The sequence below is a fragment of the Equus caballus genome, chromosome 15 (assembly GCF_041296265.1).
Source record: "Equus caballus isolate H_3958 breed thoroughbred chromosome 15, TB-T2T, whole genome shotgun sequence".
NCBI lineage: Eukaryota > Metazoa > Chordata > Mammalia > Perissodactyla > Equidae > Equus > Equus caballus.
The window spans coordinates 13,128,930-13,145,923 of NC_091698.1; the positions used below are offsets into that span (position 1 = coordinate 13,128,930).

Genomic DNA, 16,994 nt, shown 5'->3' on the forward strand with positions numbered 1-16,994 from the left:
TATGTATCCTTTGTGTCTCTGTTCTGATTGTTTGTTTAGTGGTCGCCATGAGGTTTATCTACAAAATCTCATAGATGAGATAGTCCATTTCCTGATGGCCTCTTCTTTCCTTAGTCTAAAGCAGGTTCCATTCCTTTCTTCATCCCCTTCTAAGTTACTTTTGTCGTAACTTCCGTTTTCTGATGTGAGTTTGTGGTTAAAATGATGAGATTATGGTTATTTTTGATGTGTTCCCTTCCTTTATCTTCAATATTATAATTGGTTGCTATCCTGTCCTGATAGAGAACTACAGTTTTCTGATTTTCTCTGCCTATTTATCTCTTTGCTCAAGGCTTTTTAAACCCTTTCTTTTTCTTTCTGATATGAGGGCCGCCTTGATAATTTCTTGTATGAGGGAGTCTTGTGGCAATGAACTCCCTCCGCTTTTGTTTATCTGGGAAAGTTTTTATTTCTCCATCATATCTGAAGGATAATTTCGATGGATAGAGTCTTCTTGGCTGAAAGTTTCTGTTTTTCAGAATTTTGAGGATATTGTTCTGTTCTCTCCTAGCCTGTAAGGTTTCTGCTGGGAAATTCGGTGAAAGCCTGCTAGGGGTTCCTTTGTAGGTTATTTTCTCCTGCCTTGCTACCCTTAATATTTTTTCTTTGTCATTTACTTTTGCCAGTTTCACTAACATATGCCTTAGAGAAGGTGTTTTTACATTGATACAATTAGGAGTTCGGTTAGCTGCTTTTCCTTTTTTTTAAAGATTCTATTTTTTTCCTTTTTCTCCCCACAGCCCCCTGGTACATAGTTGTATATTCTTAGTTGTGGGTCCTTCTACTTGTGGCATGTGGGACGCCGCCTCATCATGGTTTTGATAAGCAGTGCCATGTCCGCGCCCAGGATTCGAACCAACGAAACACTGGGCCGCCTGCAGCGAAGCGCGCGAAATTAACCACTCGGCCATGGGGCCAGCCCCTCGGTTAGCTTCTTTTACTTGTAAATCCAGTTTCTTCCCCAGGTTTGAGAAGTTCTCAGCTATTATTTCTTTGAACAAGCTTTCTGTTCCTTTCTCTCCCTTCTTCCTCTGGCATATCTATAATCCTTCTGTTGCATTTCCTAATTGAGTCGGATGATTCTGGGAGAATTTTTTCATTTCTTTTTTATCATAGTTCCGCCTCCTTCTTCTGAAGCATTTCTATATTTCTGTCCTCCAAGCTGCTGCTTCTGTGTTCCATAAATCAGCCCTGTTATTCAAGGACTCCAGATTTTCCTTTATCTCATTCATTGTGTCTTTCATCTCCAACATTTCTGATGCGTTTTTATTTATAGTTTCAGTCTCTTTTGTGAAGAATTCTGTCTGTTCATTAAATTTTGTTCCTGATTTCATTGAACTGCTTTCCCAAGTTTTCTTGTAACTCATTGAGTTTTTTGTTTTTTTAGTTTTTTTGGAGGAATATTAGCCCTCAGCTAACTACTGCCAGTCCTCCTCTTTTTGCTGAGGAAGCCTGGCTCTGAGCTAACATCCGTGCCCATCTTCCTCTAGTTTATATGTGGGACGCCTACCACATCATGGCTGCCAAGCAGTGCCATATCCACACCCGGGATCCGAACCAGCGAACCCCGGGCCGCCGAGAAGCGGAACGTGCGAACTTAACCGCTGCACCACCGGGCCAGTCCCTCATTGAGTTTTTCAATGATAGCTATTTTGAATTGTCTTTCATTTAGATTGTAAATTTTTGTGCCTTCAGGACAAGATTGATTTCTGGGTGCTTGTCATTTTCCTTATGGTCTGGAGTATTAAAGTGTCTTTTTGTACTATTTCAGGGGGTGGATTTGTGCTTCCCCTTAGTGGAAGTATCTGATCGCAGATTCTACCTGCTACCAGTGGGAGGTGCAGGAGCTGTGTATTCTGAGCCCACCGCGATCCCTGGCATCTGTGCCTGTCCTTTGGAATCTGTGCTGACTGGGCATGTCTGCCGTTGCCCGCTCACTGCTGCTGCTTTAGAAATGTGTGTGCATGCGCTCTGGTAGGAGTCCCTTCCTCTGGCTGAGCTGGTGTGTCAGGTGGAGGGAGAGGTGCTTTGTTTTGCATGCAAAATCCTGGGGGCATTCTGCTCTGCGCTTGCTGTCTCCCCCCCCTGGGGTGCTTGCTTGATAAAGATGCCCCTGCAATTCCTTGGCCTCCTCTGTGTGGGGCTTTCCCACAGCTGTAGGCAGCTCCAAGAGTAAAAGCATTCCTGCGGAGAGCTGCCCCTCCCTGCTCTCCTCACACAGCCACATGCAGTCCTGTGCCCTAGATCACCGTCAAGGAGGAAGAGGAGATCACCTTACCTCCTTCCACTTCCTCCCGGGGGTACAGCACCTCCACCTTCAAATGTATGGCTGCCTGGGTCTCTCAGACGTCTGTTGTGTCGTGTGAATGTTCTCTGTTGGTTTATGAATGTCCTTTGCATTGTGTCTTGGGGAGAGAGTCTAAGGGAAGAGCTCACTCCACCATGATGGTGAATGTCACTGGTTTTTTGTGGGTGTGTATGTGAGCTGCCATTAGCATGGCAGATGGGTGCCGTAGGTCCATACCTGGGAACCGAACCTGGGCCACCGAAGCAAAGTGTGCCAAACTTTAAGCACTAGGCCACTGGGGCTGGCCGCCAGATATCTAGTTTAAAATAGCCAAGTGTCATGAAACTTTCTAGTTTAAAAAGTCACTCATTCGGGGCTGGCCCCGTGGCCTAGTGGTTAAGTTCGCGCGCTCCGCTGCAGGCGGCCCAGTGTTTCGTTAGTTCGAATCCTGGGCGCGGACATGGCACTGCTCATCAGACCATGCTGAGGCAGCGTCCCACATGCCACAACTAGAAGAACCCACAACGAAGAATACACAACTATGTACCAGGGGGCTTTGGGGAGAAAAAGGGAAAAAAAATAAAATCTTTAAAAAAAAAAAAAAAGTCACTCATTCTTTAAAATAATAACCTGATGTCTAAGAAGAGATATTGAGATACCACTACCTTATTGTCTTTGTACAGTATTTAAAACTCATTCCTGGATGGGCTGTTTCTGCATTCGTGGCTAAAAGCTACAACTTCACTATGGCCGCCCCACAGCTCCTTTCCTTCCACATGCACGTTTCAGCTCACGACTGATGCTGCATGAGGGTGTTAAAGACTCTGAATCCTCTACTAAATAGTTTCCATACTGAGGGAGATTTGAATTCCTTTGCTCTGATGAAAGAAAGTCTATGCTTGTGAGATTTCTTGAAATATTTTACCATGAATGGTTCCACCAGTCTACTGTAAGCTTTAAAGGTTTAACTCATGGAAGTTCGTCCGGTTTTCTAGCAGGTAATGGTGAAATATTTCTGGTTCCTAGTGCTATTGAAATTCTCTGTCTACTCTTGAGTTTTTACATCTAGGTGAGTCTGGGGAATGGCTCATCAGAAAGTACCCACTTGCTATTCATGATTCTGAGCTAAGTAGATTGTGAATATGTCACTCTGCTGCATAAAATTCTCCAAGGGTTCCCAACTATGTATAGTGTCAGGTAGAAAAGCCTCTCAGAATAGCATGTGAGCTCTTTACAATCTGGCACAATCCTATCATTTCAGATTCATGTGTATTCACTTCCTGCCATAGATCTCAGACTCTTGCCACACTAAACTATTGATCTCTTTCTCCAAACCTGTCAGGAAATTTCAGACCTTTCTACTTCTGCTCATATACTCTTCCTTCTGCCTGTAATGCCTTGCCTCTCAGTGGGAATTGATATTTGTCCTTCACAGTGGAACAGAAATAGCACCTCCTTTTTCTAGTATTTCCGATGCCCAAAGCAAAATTCATGACACCATTTTCTTTGGCCCCATTGCTGTGGCCTAAATGTTGTGTCTCCCCAAAATTCCTTTGTTAAATCCTAAGGCCCAATGGGATGGTATTAGGAGGTGGGGCCTTTGGGAGGTGATTAGGTCATGAGGGCAGAGCCCTGAGGAATGGGATTAGTGCCCGTATAAAAGGGGCTTCTGGGCCGACCTGGTGGCACAGTGGTTAAGGGCACATGTTCCACTTTGGTGGCCTGGGGTGCACCTGTTTGGATCCCGCGTGCGGACATGGCACCGATGGCAAGCCATGCTGTGGTAGGCATCACACATATAAAGTAGAGGAAGATGGGCATGGATGTTAGCTGAAGGCCAGCCTTCCTCAGCAAAAAGAGGAGGATTGGCAGCAGATGTTGGCTCAGGGCTAATCTTCCTTAAAAAAAAGGAGGGGGCCTTCAGAAACCCCTGTAGCCTTTGTCTCACGGAAATTATCTTCTACTGAATTTTGCCTCCCTTTTATTACCTCTGTTCTCTGCCTCCAGAACCCCGATAAAAGAAAGGGCAGACATGTATGCTGCTTCACATTTCTCTCCTATGTGCCATCATTCTGCCTTTGGCTCTGGTCTGCAAGATTCCACTGACTTTATCACCAGATCACTGACATGTTGTTAACCATCCCCATTCTCTTAGTCAGTCTGTCCACTGAATTGCTTTAGTGTCAAACGTATTTTTAATTCCCAGGCACTCATTTTCATCCTCTGATTACTCCTTTTTTGCAGCAGCAGTCTGTTCTTACTTTTGTATGTGCCATCTTTCCTATCTCACTAGAGTCATTTCTTACTCTTTTAACATTGTTTTGTTTCCTGAATGATCTTTATGTCCTAAAAACACAATTATTTTACTTGTTAATCTTAATGTGAGTCACGTATGTGATTTTTTTTCTTCACATTTGTTGACCCTTGGCTGTTAGTTCTTGTTTGTGAATAAAGATCTAGGCTGTTAAGCGGTGGGAGTTCCATTTGGATTTGTGTAGATCTCTCTGCCAAGAAACTGCTCCCTGGATGAGCCTGTACTGGTGGGTCTGGTGCTGTAACTGGAAAATGACAGTTCAGAGTTGTGGGGGTCAGCCGGCTGTGGAGAGCAAGTCAAAAAAGGGAGGACTTGACTTGAGCAGTGAATTATCTTGATATGTTCCTTCTTGAGAAAAGCTGTGTTGCCTCTCCTTTTTCATTAAGGTGCCTGCTGGATGTTCCAGAGTTTCCTCAAACTCTGCTTTGCTTCCCATTCATGGTCCTACACTCAAATGAGGAGGCATCTGCATGTAAGCAGGTCACTTTCTTTAGCGTGCACAGCTTGGATTTTTATGTGGGGGCCAAAAGCCTCTGCTGTCTCCTGTATATATTTGGGAGGAGGGCAGGGAAGAGAGATGTGGTCCAACTAGCCCAGCCTTCCCAGATGCAGTCTTTTAAATCAAAAATATTCATCATATGTATATATATCTATATCTATAGATACAGATATATATCTATAGATATACACACACACACACACACATATATATATACACACATATATTGAGCAGTATGACAAGAGTGCCAAAATGGCTGAAAATTCTGTCTATCCTGTGTCCATGCCCCTCTGCAATGTGACTTTGGAGCCCCTCCTAGCAAGAGGTGGCATTTGTTTCTCCATCTCCTTGAATCTGGCTTGGCCCTGTGGCTTAGTTTGTTCATTGGGATTCTAGAACAGTGACCTGAAGGAGAGACTTGAAAACAGCTTGCACACTGGACTTGCTGTCTCTTGCTGCCCTTATAAAGAAGATAGGTAAGGGGCCAGCTTGGCGGCATAGCTGTTAAGTTCGTGCACTCCACATCAGTGGCCTGGGTTTGCCAGTTTGGATCCTGGGGGTGGACATACACACTGCTTATCAAGCCATGCTATGGCAGGCATCCCATATATAAAGTAGAGGAAGATGGGCATGTATGTTAGCTCAGGGCCAGTCTTCCTCAGCAAACAGAGGAGGATTGGCAGCAGTTAGGGCTAATCTTCCTCAAAAAAAAAAGTAACACTCCTGTGAAGAAGCCCAAGAGGATGACGAGAGGCATGTGGCCCATTTGCTTCTGTTGCTCTGACCAACAGCCTGCCAGACACATAGCATGTGACAAAGACTTCCCTAGATTATCCAACCAGCAGCCAATCTACAGCTGACCATGGATGCCTGGGATACAGAGCCTCGGAGAGATGTGCTGAGTTCACGCAGATAAGAAGAACTGCCTAGCTGATCCAAATCATGAACTAAATAAGCAGTTGTTGTTTGAGACCCCTAAGTTTTGGGGTAGTTTATCACCCAGCAAGAGCTAACTGATACAAACACCGCATTGTATTGATGTTCCAGCTACTGTAGATACTCTGATAAACAAATTAGATAAGGCCTCTGTCCTCAGGTGACGAGAAACAAAGAAATAAATGAGTCAGACAACTTCAGAGATTCACACATGTTCTGAAGGAAAGCAAGCAGGGTGATGTGACTGGCTGGGGTTGGGATCTCATTTAGATACTGTGATCAGAGAAGAATGCTTTGAGCAGCTAAAGTTTGAGCCAAGACCTGAATGACAGGGAAAAGCCAACCATGTGAAAGTCTGGAGGTAGACTGTTCCAGACAGGAAACAGCAAGTGCACAGGCAGTGAGCTGGGGAGATACTTCACATGTTAAAAGGACATAAAGAAGGTCAATGAAGCTGGAGTTGGTGAGCAAAGGAGAGAGAGAGGGGAAAGATGTAAAGTCAGGAAACAGACCTTGGGGGAGGACTTGGCCTGTGATTAATTTGCCAGTTACCTTCATGCTTGTACCCTGTCTCATCTCTGTCCTTGATGTTTGTGGACTAGGAGCTTGGAGCTCTCAAAGGACCCCTGTGGGAAGGGTCCCTCTTTTCTCCAGCATTTTGGTCTACATCTTTCTGTGATCTGTTTTCATCAGTCAGATCTATCTGCTTTCTGTCTTCTCGGATTTCTTCAAGATGTCCTCCAGCTGACTGCCATTCTAGTTTACTAGCATTACCACGGATTCATTCTTTTTAAAATACAAGATGGTTTTTGGGGGCATTTTTAAGGACCTTCGTATATATTAGTCCCCAAATCACCATCTTTACTTGAAATTCTCATATCTCATGTTTAAATTTGGAGCTGTAAGCCCATAAATCTCCTATCCCCCTTTGTTATCCTATCTTTTTCTCTGTTTCTTCTCTTTTCAGCTTGTCTTTACAGTGGCTGCTGAGAGGCCAGCCCTCAATGGGCTCTTTATTCACTATTCAAGAAATATGTCCTGAGAAGCTTTTATCTGCAAACAAAATGGAGGCCCTTCTCACCTACCAGTTGCCCCTTTGCAGCCACTTGCCTTGCTCGGTTCCTGCTGAGTTGAATACGCTCATCCAAACACCCCCTGCTGGGACACTGAGGGGACACAGGGTCAGTTCTTCCCAGTGCCTTCCACTTCACTAGACACTTCAGGTGTTTCATTTCCTAGGGAGGTTTTGATGTCTCAGAATTCATATGCCAGAAAACTGTATTTGAACACCCTGGTCTTCCATCTATCTGTCTGTCTATGTTCTATCTTCATTGAGTTTTGGGTGCCACAAATCATTAGATGGCACATAGGATGTCATACCTGGGAGGGATGGTCCATGTTACCCTTTTGAGAACAGGAGACGCTACACCCTTGCAGACCAAGAGCTTGGCCTTCCTGGATGTTTGTAAAGTTTCCAGGCAAGGAATCTTCACTTATCTCCCTAAAACAGATAAACATACTTTTGTACAGAGATGAGAGCACATGAAAGGTGAGACTAGCAATCTTCAGGGCCCAGAGCTTACTCATGATGTTTTCTTCCACAAATCTCTTGGGTCCTTTGCAGAAGCCCAAAGTACAAAACTCTTTGCCTGCCCTGCATTTGCCTTACAAGAATACCACTACACACTTCCCTGCAACCCAGAATCAGAGGCCAGAGCACCTTGGATGAAGAGGAAAGGAGGTCCATATTCTCTTTTCTACCCCAGGGCCATTGCGAGTGCTGTTCCCTTCACCATTCTCCGTGCTTTTTTCCTCCAAGTCTCTTACTTATCCTGGCTCTTACTTATCCTGGACTCAGCTTATATGCTGCTTGCTCGGAGAGGCCGTCTCTGCTTTTCTGATCTTCCCTTCCTTCCCCAAGTGTATTGGATGCTGCTGGTGCCCTGCCCGGGTCCCCTTCACTGGTGGCACACTCTTTCCTCAGTTGCTGTGAGTATTCATTGCTCAAATGGAGCTCCTGGCCGCAGAGGACAGTCAGTGGCCAATGATTGACTGGGGCACAAAAAGCCGGAAGCCTGGCCTCAAGGTGGACCAGAGCCTTCTGGGATACGAGGGAGAAGTTAGTCTCCAGCTGAGACAGCCCCTTTGCTTAGTTTTCTTCTCCTGTCTGCTGCTTCCCTCACACTGCACCCCCTCCAGAGAGCCCTCCTCCAATAAATCCTTTTCACCAGAATCACTGTCTCAGGCCCTGCTTCTGGGAAGCCTGACCTAAGACACTGAGAAAGCTTTCTTTAAGAGGTTTGTCTGTGTTTTTACACAGCGAGGACAAGTTTTCTCTCTGACCCCTGCACCTCTAATAGTGATGGAGACTCACGTGAATGGACTCGGATGCGAATAGTCCCCCTGGAACTGTCCACACAGCAGCTCCCCGTCTGAGGCTCCTGAAGAGCTTCTCTAGGAGGTGGAAGGGGAAGAAGAAAAAGAGACACTGCGCACAAGCAGTTCACCGGGAGGCTGTGCTGTCATTTCTGAAGCAGAGCTCTTTGACCTGCTAAAAAGGGGTATTTTTTAGAGGCTTTAGTAAAATCATTGAATCTAAAATTCAATATCAATGCCGCTCGTTAATTTTTAAGAACCCCATATCTGTTCTTTCCCTGAAGTGAAACAAATTTGGTTAAGAATGGGTGTTTCTGAGTTTATTTCCTACACAGTTGAAAGCTCAATGCCATGGTTCAGTCTCTTGTCCCAAAGGTAACCCCTTGGGAGCCACAGCAATAGCACAAACTAATGAAACAGGAGGAATTCATGTTTGAAGAGCCAGAGCCTCTGGAGACATTGACTCAATGGCCTGAGCCCCACAGGATGGTTTCGAATTGAGTTCCTATGCAAATGTTTTTAAACACCAGTCCTGTGTCACTTACACATTCAATACTTAAAATTTAGATTATCTGGAGGCGACTCTTGAGATTTAACAATTGTGACATTTTCTTGAGGCCTGAACTCAACTCACACATCCTACAAAGTTGGCAGATGGTGAGTGAACGAGGTGACCACTGAGCATCTACTTGGCATGTGTGCAGTAACTCACATGAAGGGATTTAAATTTTTCCAACTGTGAATGTTGCCCAACAGAAGGGCAGAGGTGGGGGAAAGACATGGCAGGTGTTTGAGGGTCTGCAAGACCAAAGCTCTCACAGCTGTCACATGATTACTGTAGGCCCTCCATGTCAGCCACCACAATGGCTGCTTTAGAATCTGATTTTCCAGATGCACAGTTAAGGATACAGAGGCACTGATGTGCTGTCTTAGGAGGAAGATGGAGCTTGGGTGTCTGTTAAATTGGAATTTGAAGGTGATCAGGGTTGTGATCCCCTCTCTGATTTTCCCAGCTTCTCGCACCCGCAGTTGAAGAAGCCGTGTCCTGATAGTCTCAGGCAGACTAGTTCCGCCGATTCCTTATTTCCAGTGCAGGTTTGCTTTTCTCTCTGCATCTTTCTTTTCTGTTTATGACACCACCATCTTAGTTGCTGAAGTTTCCAACCTTGACGGTAGGCCCCTGTACGTTTATCCTTCTTATGTCTTCTCCTGTCATTAACCTCAGGGCCACCTCCACCCCTTATCTTCTGGCTATGATTCCTTGGGCTCCTCACGGGATGTGACCATGACTTCCATCCACTTGAATCCTTCATGGGCCTGGCCTCGCCTTGGACCTTTGGGTGACTCTGAGTCTCTCCTCCTCCAAGAGCATCATTATGGGGACCCATTGGGAAAATCCTCTACTTTGGCTCTGCTCCCAAGGTCTCCTCCTACAGCAGCGTGTGCTGCCTTTTCCCTATCATGGGAAGCATGTGAGATTAACTGTTTTGACTCCTTTCTCTTGTTTTAAAGAAAGCAACACCAAGATGTGTGTTTCCTCCCAGAAAGGCTAGAGATAGGCAATAAGGAAGGGGAAAATGTGTCTGCAAATCTGTAGCTTAAAGCTTCGTGTGTTTAAAAATCATTCTTGTTTGTGTTTTATATTCCTATAAAATGCGTAGAGAGTTTTATCCATCAGTATTCCAGACAAGATCAAAGAAGCCTATGTTCTGATAGCACCATTAAAGAGGAGGGGCCCCTCTCTCCCTGCTGCCCCTGAACAAAGGCTCCCATGAAAGCTAGGACAGTCGCTCTGACACCTGCCCCATCACCAGATGAACCTCAGGAGCTCTGGGCCAAGGGGTGTCCTGACTGGAGCCAGAACACAGGAACAAGGGAGGTTATAAGACCTGAATAGTACTTGGCATTGGATTTGATAGACACTGCAGGGACTGAAAAACTCTTTAGCCGGTTTTCTTCTTTTACTATCTCATAGTTTGTATTTCATTTCCATCAAATGGCATGAAAGCATGTCATTGGCCAGCGAGAGGATGAAACCCTGATGTGGACCTACCCTAAACCTAGTGTGAATTCTGAAATCCTCACGACTGATCACAGTGACTTCTCCTTCCACCTCTTCAGCTCTGTTTTCCCCTGGAACCTATTGTCTGTCTAGCTCAGGATCTCCATGCTCACACCTCTCTGGCCTTGCTTATTTCACCCCAAGGTTAGCCACTTTGCTGGTTCTCGTGAGCATCCCTGATGCCCTTGCCTCTGTGAACTTCCATGACCCCTGCCTTCCCATCCTCAGCCATGCCACTCATGACCCCCTTCAATATCTAGAATGTGAGGCCGCACCAAATAAAATCACAAGAGTTATTTGCTCTTTATCTAGTTGGCCCTTTGATGGTTCAGATGTCCTCAATCCTTCACTGGTTGACCACAACATATTCTTAAAGTACTCCAAACCTGTTCCACTCTGATCAAGGTCCGTATTCCATCCCCACTGCCAAACTCGGCAAAATCATGTTTTGTGGGGAACAAGTCCATCAGTGTGAGTTTTCTCAAAATCTCTCTTATCTACATCAAATTCATTTTTGTATTTGCCCCTCTCTTGTTTTTCTTCTTTCCTCCAATAAAGAAATTTCCCTTGGTATTATCTAATCAAGTTGAAAATGTACATGGTCCCTGACTCAGTATTTTTTTCTGTCTCTTCATCTCCTTGCTTATTTTCCTGTTGACATATTCTACGTATTTTTTTTAGAAGGTCTGTTTAGTTCTTAGGAGGATGAAGCTGTAGAGAGAGCCATGCTAATTATGTGTGTCCCTTTCCTCCAGAATCTCAGCCTCCTCCAAAATAGACACAGAGGTCGGACACTGTCATCCTGGAGCTCAGAGCTCAGTGGGAATGATGGAGTATGAATAAAGTGTTACAACGCAACGTAAGTACTATAACAGATGTCCACTCCAGGTACGGGTGTGGCACAGAGCAGCGGATGAACTCAGTGGGGGTGGAGGCAGGAAAGGGTTACAGTCAAGGAACAGCTGAGCTGGATCTTAAAGAATTATTAGTTCAGTAGACAAGGTGGGGAGGTAGCCATTAAATATTTGTTAGATTAGTAAACGAAGGGCATATCCCACAGAGAAAACAACGGGTGACAAAAGAGTGACGAAGTGACACAGCTCTGTCTCTTGAGGAAAAGTGCAGGCTCAGTCTAGCTAAAGCAGGTGGGAGGAAGAGAGAGCTGGCAAATGGGCCTGAGAGCTCAAAAACTAAAATAAAGAATATACCTAAGAAAATTAGATGAAGGAAATAATACTGATAAAAGCAGAAAATATTGGTTCAAGAAATCATAAAAACAGTAGCATTAACACTTAATTCCAAGAGTTGTTTCTTGAAAAGAAAGAAAGAGCAAGAAAGGAGAGACAGCAAGAGACCAAAAAGGCAAGAAGGGATGGAGGGAGGATAGAAAGAGGTCTTGTAAGTTTAATCAGGGGAAAAGGAAAACATGTAGAAAGTAAATGTATTGAAAGTGTATTTATAGAGGGCTCGATACTTCCCAGGTCCTGGGCAAGGTGTTGGGGACAAACAGCTGTATAGACAGACACGTTGTCTGCCTTTGAGGAGCTGAATTTTAACAAAGAAAGTGCTTCTTTAAACATGTAACTACACAGACAAAATATAATCCACTAATTGTGAGATGTGAAGGCAAAGTAAAGAATACAGCGAGAGGCTGGAGCAAGGTCAGAAATTAACTTGGGATTGGGTGCTGGGTCGTGAAAGGCTATCTGAAGATGTGGCATTTCAGCCAGCATCTGGGAGAGGAGGATGAGTTAACCAGACAAAGAGTGACTGCAGAAGCAATCCAGGGAGAAAACCAGCCCGTGTGAAGGTCTTGAGGTAAGAAAGTCCAAGTCACTGGAAGAAGGTGAGTGGGGCTGCAGTGAACAGAGGAAGCAGAGAGTTGCCAAGACTTACAGGGAGGGTGCCAACAGTGTCAGTTTGGCCAGGACCAGGGGGAGGGTCCTGGCGTGTAAGACTTTCAGATTTAACACTGGGACAGTCCCAGGCAAACCTGGATGAACTGGTCACCCTATTTACAGGCCTCCTTCATGATTTTGGACCTTAGCAGCAGAGCACTGTGGCAGCCATAATCGAGGCAGCCATAGTGAGGATGGAGAGAAATGGACGGATTCAAGAAATATTTAGATGTAAACTGACAGAACTTGAGGACAAAATGATAGCCAGGGAAGGGGTTAGGGCAGGGGGAATAATCTAGAATGAACCGCAGATTTTTCTGGCTTTGGAAACCAGAGGGATGTGCATTAAAAAGGAATGAATCCAGAAAGAGATGACGCTAAAGTTGTTCTTTGACATTAACTGTCAAGTGAGAGCTCGAGGTTTGATCACATTTGAGCACACAGGAATAAATTTTGGTACCCTCCATCTCTCCCACCCCTCGGATTGAAATAGAAAGTGGGCCTGGTAGAAACCCAAATGTGCTCCAGACAGAATTTGGAATTCAGTTTGAACCTGTAAAGAAGTGGAGTGTTCCTCACCCTGAGAAGGGGACAAGACAACATCATAAGTAAAAGGAAAACCGGAAGGCTTTGTTACAGACCACATTCAGCCTGCATTCAGATGGCATGCCAAGAACTGTATTACTCTTGTCCCCTCGTCCAACTCTTAGACTCCCATAATTAACCCAGAGGAAGTTGTAAGTGAAATAATTAGGAGGTCCTTTCAAAACTAGACACTTGACACATGTGTTATAGAAACCTTATAAAAAGGAAACTGGATTCTTGTAAATTTTAAGATTATATTAATTCAGACACAAAGACACTCCTATGAATTTTCACAAAAATACTCAAATCACAGAGTTTGTTCTGCCTGCCATTGAGATGTGGGGGATTTTGCTGTGTGCACTAAATTCTCTTCTTCTTCTTTTATTTATTTACTTATTTATTTCCTTCTTCTCCCCAAAGCCCCCCAGTACGTAGTTGTATGTTTTAGTTTGAGCCCTTGTTGTGGCATGTGCGACGCCACCTCAGCATGGCTTGATGAGCAGGGCTATGTTCGCACCCAGGATCTGAACCGGTGAAGCCCTGGGCTGCCAAGGCAGAACACATGAACTTAACCACTCAGTCAAATGGCAACCCCTAAATTCTCTTCTTTAACTGCCCATGTCACGAGAGCACAAGACTAGAATGAAGACAAGCACGGGAGACCAAGGATGAGAGTTTATTGAACATGAAGGTCTCATCCACATTCGAAAGCACAATCCCGGTGAGACCTCAGTCATGTATCTAGACGGGTGAGAACTTGCTTCCAGTGTCCCTGAATCCCAAATGGAAGGATGCTTTTCCTGTATGTGGGAGCCGAACGCCCGGGCTGCGAAGGGCTGCCAAAATCATTCAGCCCAGTCTTACATCCGCAGTCTGTTTTTCAACACTCCTTCACTCGTTTATTAATTTAACAAATATTATTGGCACCTGCTGTATACACAGCACTCTTCTAGGGACTTGGGATCTGGTGGTGAACAAAACAGACACCAGTTCCTCCTGTCGTTGACGTTATGTTCTAAAGAAAGGATTCGAGTAGTAAACAATAAGAATAAGCAGTAAACGTAGTAAGTAAGTAAGTTACATAGTACCATAGGTTTGAAGGTGAAAACAGTGCAACAGAGAAATAGGAGGGCAGGGAAAGAAATCAGAGCGATGGTGAGGGGGCAGGGTGCAGCTTAAATAAGGCGGTTGAGTAGCTCCTTGTGAAGATGATGTTTCAAAGCAGATTTGAAAGAGGTGAGGCAGTTAGCCACGGGGATCTCTGGGAGGAAAGCCTGGTTGGTGGTTTTATTTCCCTCCAAGACTGTCCCAAGTGCTCTAAAGTGGGATGTTTAGCAAAGTGCTCCACTGGGTTCAGAAGCTGGGCTTTGCTCAGGTCCCACTCATGAGTCGTGTGTCCTAATCAGTTTGTTCTAGAGTACTCTAAATAGCCCACCACCCTCACAAGTCCCCTGCCCCCAGAGCCCCTGCTTCAGCTCTCCCTGCTGTAGGATAATGGATGTCGTGGAATTGTCTGTTTAGGTGTCCAGCTTCTGCAGGAGGAAGTACAGAAGCTCCGAGATTAGGCCACACAGGGTCGAAACCTGCTCCTGCCACTGACTGGCTGTCTGTCCTTCATCAGGTCATTTAACTTCTGTGAGTCTCAGTTTCCTTATCTGTAAAGACAAGATGATCATGTCTGTTCAATGGGGGTGTCATTAGTATTCCCAGAGAAATTGTGTGTATAGCGCTTGGCATGGTGCTTGGCACACAGTAAGCACGTAGCTAAAACTAAGACTCTGGTGGTGCCCACTCCAGTGCCATCTCCTTGAGGGCAAGGCCCCTCTTGTCGTCCATTCTAGTTGACCAGTGCCTGGCATAGAGCCTGGCCCGTGTAAGGATGGTCGTGAGCAATGGAGTGCAGTTTGTCCAGGAACACCCAGGAGAACACACCCGAAGCCTCACTGGAGGACTCAGCCTCCTCGTCTGGTTGGTAAATAGCCACCCATCCATCCGTTCACCAGGATGACGAGTTTATACACACACACCAGAATCAGGTTTTTCCTTTTCTTTTCTTTTCTTTCTTTCTTTTTTTTTTTTTGTGAGGACGACTAGCTCTGAGCTAACGTCTGTTGCCAGTCTTCCTCTTTTTTGCTTGAGGAAGACTGTCGCTGAGCTAACATCTGTGGCAGTCTTCCTCCATTTTTTGTATGTGGGACACTGCCACAGTATGGCTTGGTGAGCAATGTGGAGGTCCACTCCTGGGATCTGAACCTGTGAACCCCAGGCTGCTGAAGGAGAGTGCACAAACTTAACCACTACGCCACTAGGCTGGCCCCCAGAGTCAGATTTTATTCCTCTTTTTTCCCTGAATTGACTGTCTTGGGAAGAGAAGAGTAGCCAGGTGAGGGGACGTGTGTGGGGAAGTTTTCTTCCCTACAAGAAAGACTCTAATAAATGAGACTGTTTCTTATCCAAGTTATAGTATTTCTTGGCACTTTTTTCTTTCAAAATGTGTTTTTTGTCTAAAATTGAAGTGTAATAATAATAATGAAATTGTCTCGAGTGTCAGGCTCCAAGTTAAAGATAGGCTGTGATTCTGTATATAGAAGAGCTTCATAAAGAGAATGAGAACTCTGATCCCAAATGCCTCGCAGTGTGGGTAAAAAGGTACCAAATTAAAAAGACTGTTGCCAAGTTTCCTTTCTTACTGCATTTTGAGATTCAGAACTATAACGGCATGGCGCTCAGACTCTGTCAGTATGCATTGGACTCTGGTGGCTAATGTGCAAAGTCCATAATTACCCGGCCCTTCTGGATGTCCCAGCAGGAACCAAGTGGTGAGGACCTGCAGGCATCTCTGAGCCTCCTGAGGTTGAGGGCCGGTGGGTGGAAACCCCATTCTGGGCCAAGGGAAGTGGCAAGATAGTCATTCTTGCTGTGAGCTGGTTTGAATACAGATGTGAAGTGAAGAGGTGATAGTGCTGTGACGCTGTCTGCTGTCCAGGCTTGTGGCCCCAGTCCAGCCTGTAGCCTGTCGTTGTGAATACATCCGATGGGTGGCTGTGGCAGTGACTCCTCCTTCCACAGCGGTCTCCTGGCCTGTCGAGGGTGTGTCCACAGCTGAACAGAAATCCCACCAGTTTTCCATTTTGCCTTGGAACAAAGGTTGACCCAGAGCCTCTGAGCTAATTCTGGCCAATGCTTGTTCTGTCAGTAAAGTTTGACTGGAGGACAACCATGTCCACCCGTTTATGGCCTGTCTGTGAGGGCTTTTGAGCTAGGATGGCGGAATTGAGTGGTTGTAGCACGGGCCTGCAAAGCCTAAAATGTTTATCATCTGACCCTTTACAGAAATGTTGCCAATGCCATTCTACGTGAATGAAGGTGTCTGGAGTGCTTGCACCCAGAGAAGGTTGTGAGATCGTTGTCATCACCCAGACGTGGCAGCAGACACCTGCACTCACACTCAGATGAATCTGGGGCTGGCCTGGGACCTCGAGGCAGACATCTGGTTGCAGCCGAAAGACATCGTCCCTCACCTTAAATTAAGGACGTTAACGTGAAATTGACTGGTCTTGTAGTTTTGTTTGTACTTGATTTTTAAGTTTGTTTTGGTTTTAGAGTTGTGTAAGAGCTAAAAGAATAAGGAAGTTTTACCAGGATGTCTGTTTGTAAATATTTAATTTATGTTTGAATAAAAGTAATTCAAGTGACACTAGAGCTCCTGGAGCAGTTTCGGAGGGGGATTTGTACATGACTCAGGTTGGAAAAACATGGCTGAAGCTTCTCCCTCTGCCCTTCACGCTGGCTTCCCTGCCTTCTCTTCTCTCTCTGCTCTAAGCTATATCCTTTAACCCGAGGCTGGCAGACATCTTCTGTGCAGGGTAGATAGTAAATACTTTTAATGATCTCTGCTGTTTAGCACAAAAGTGGCCATAGACAAGGTGTAAACAAATGAGCATGGCCATGTTCCACTAAAACTTTATGGATGACACTGAAATTTAAATTGCATTTAA

At 45.2% G+C, this 16,994-nt stretch overlaps 1 protein-coding gene across 5 annotated transcripts in view; it reads left to right on the forward strand.

The window, feature by feature from the left end:
* Positions 1-16,693, forward strand: part of LOC106781220 (ATP-binding cassette sub-family D member 2) — a 58,507-nt gene extending 41,814 nt beyond the window's left edge. For 2 of the 5 annotated variants that reach the window (XM_070234851.1, XM_070234848.1), the window contains 4 exons: positions 11,269-11,372; positions 12,240-12,331; positions 14,518-14,631; positions 16,330-16,693. Coding sequence is in view for 2 of the 5 variants with exons in the window: in XM_070234848.1 (XP_070090949.1) it covers positions 11,269-11,352 (84 nt within the window). In the remaining 3 variants the exon portion in view is untranslated. Of the gene's footprint in view, positions 1-11,268; positions 11,373-12,239; positions 13,718-14,517; positions 14,632-16,329 lie in introns of all 5 variants that reach the window. The other 3 variants (XM_070234852.1, XM_070234849.1, XM_070234850.1) reach the window with 2 other exon arrangements.
* The last annotated feature ends 301 nt before the right edge of the window (positions 16,694-16,994 follow it).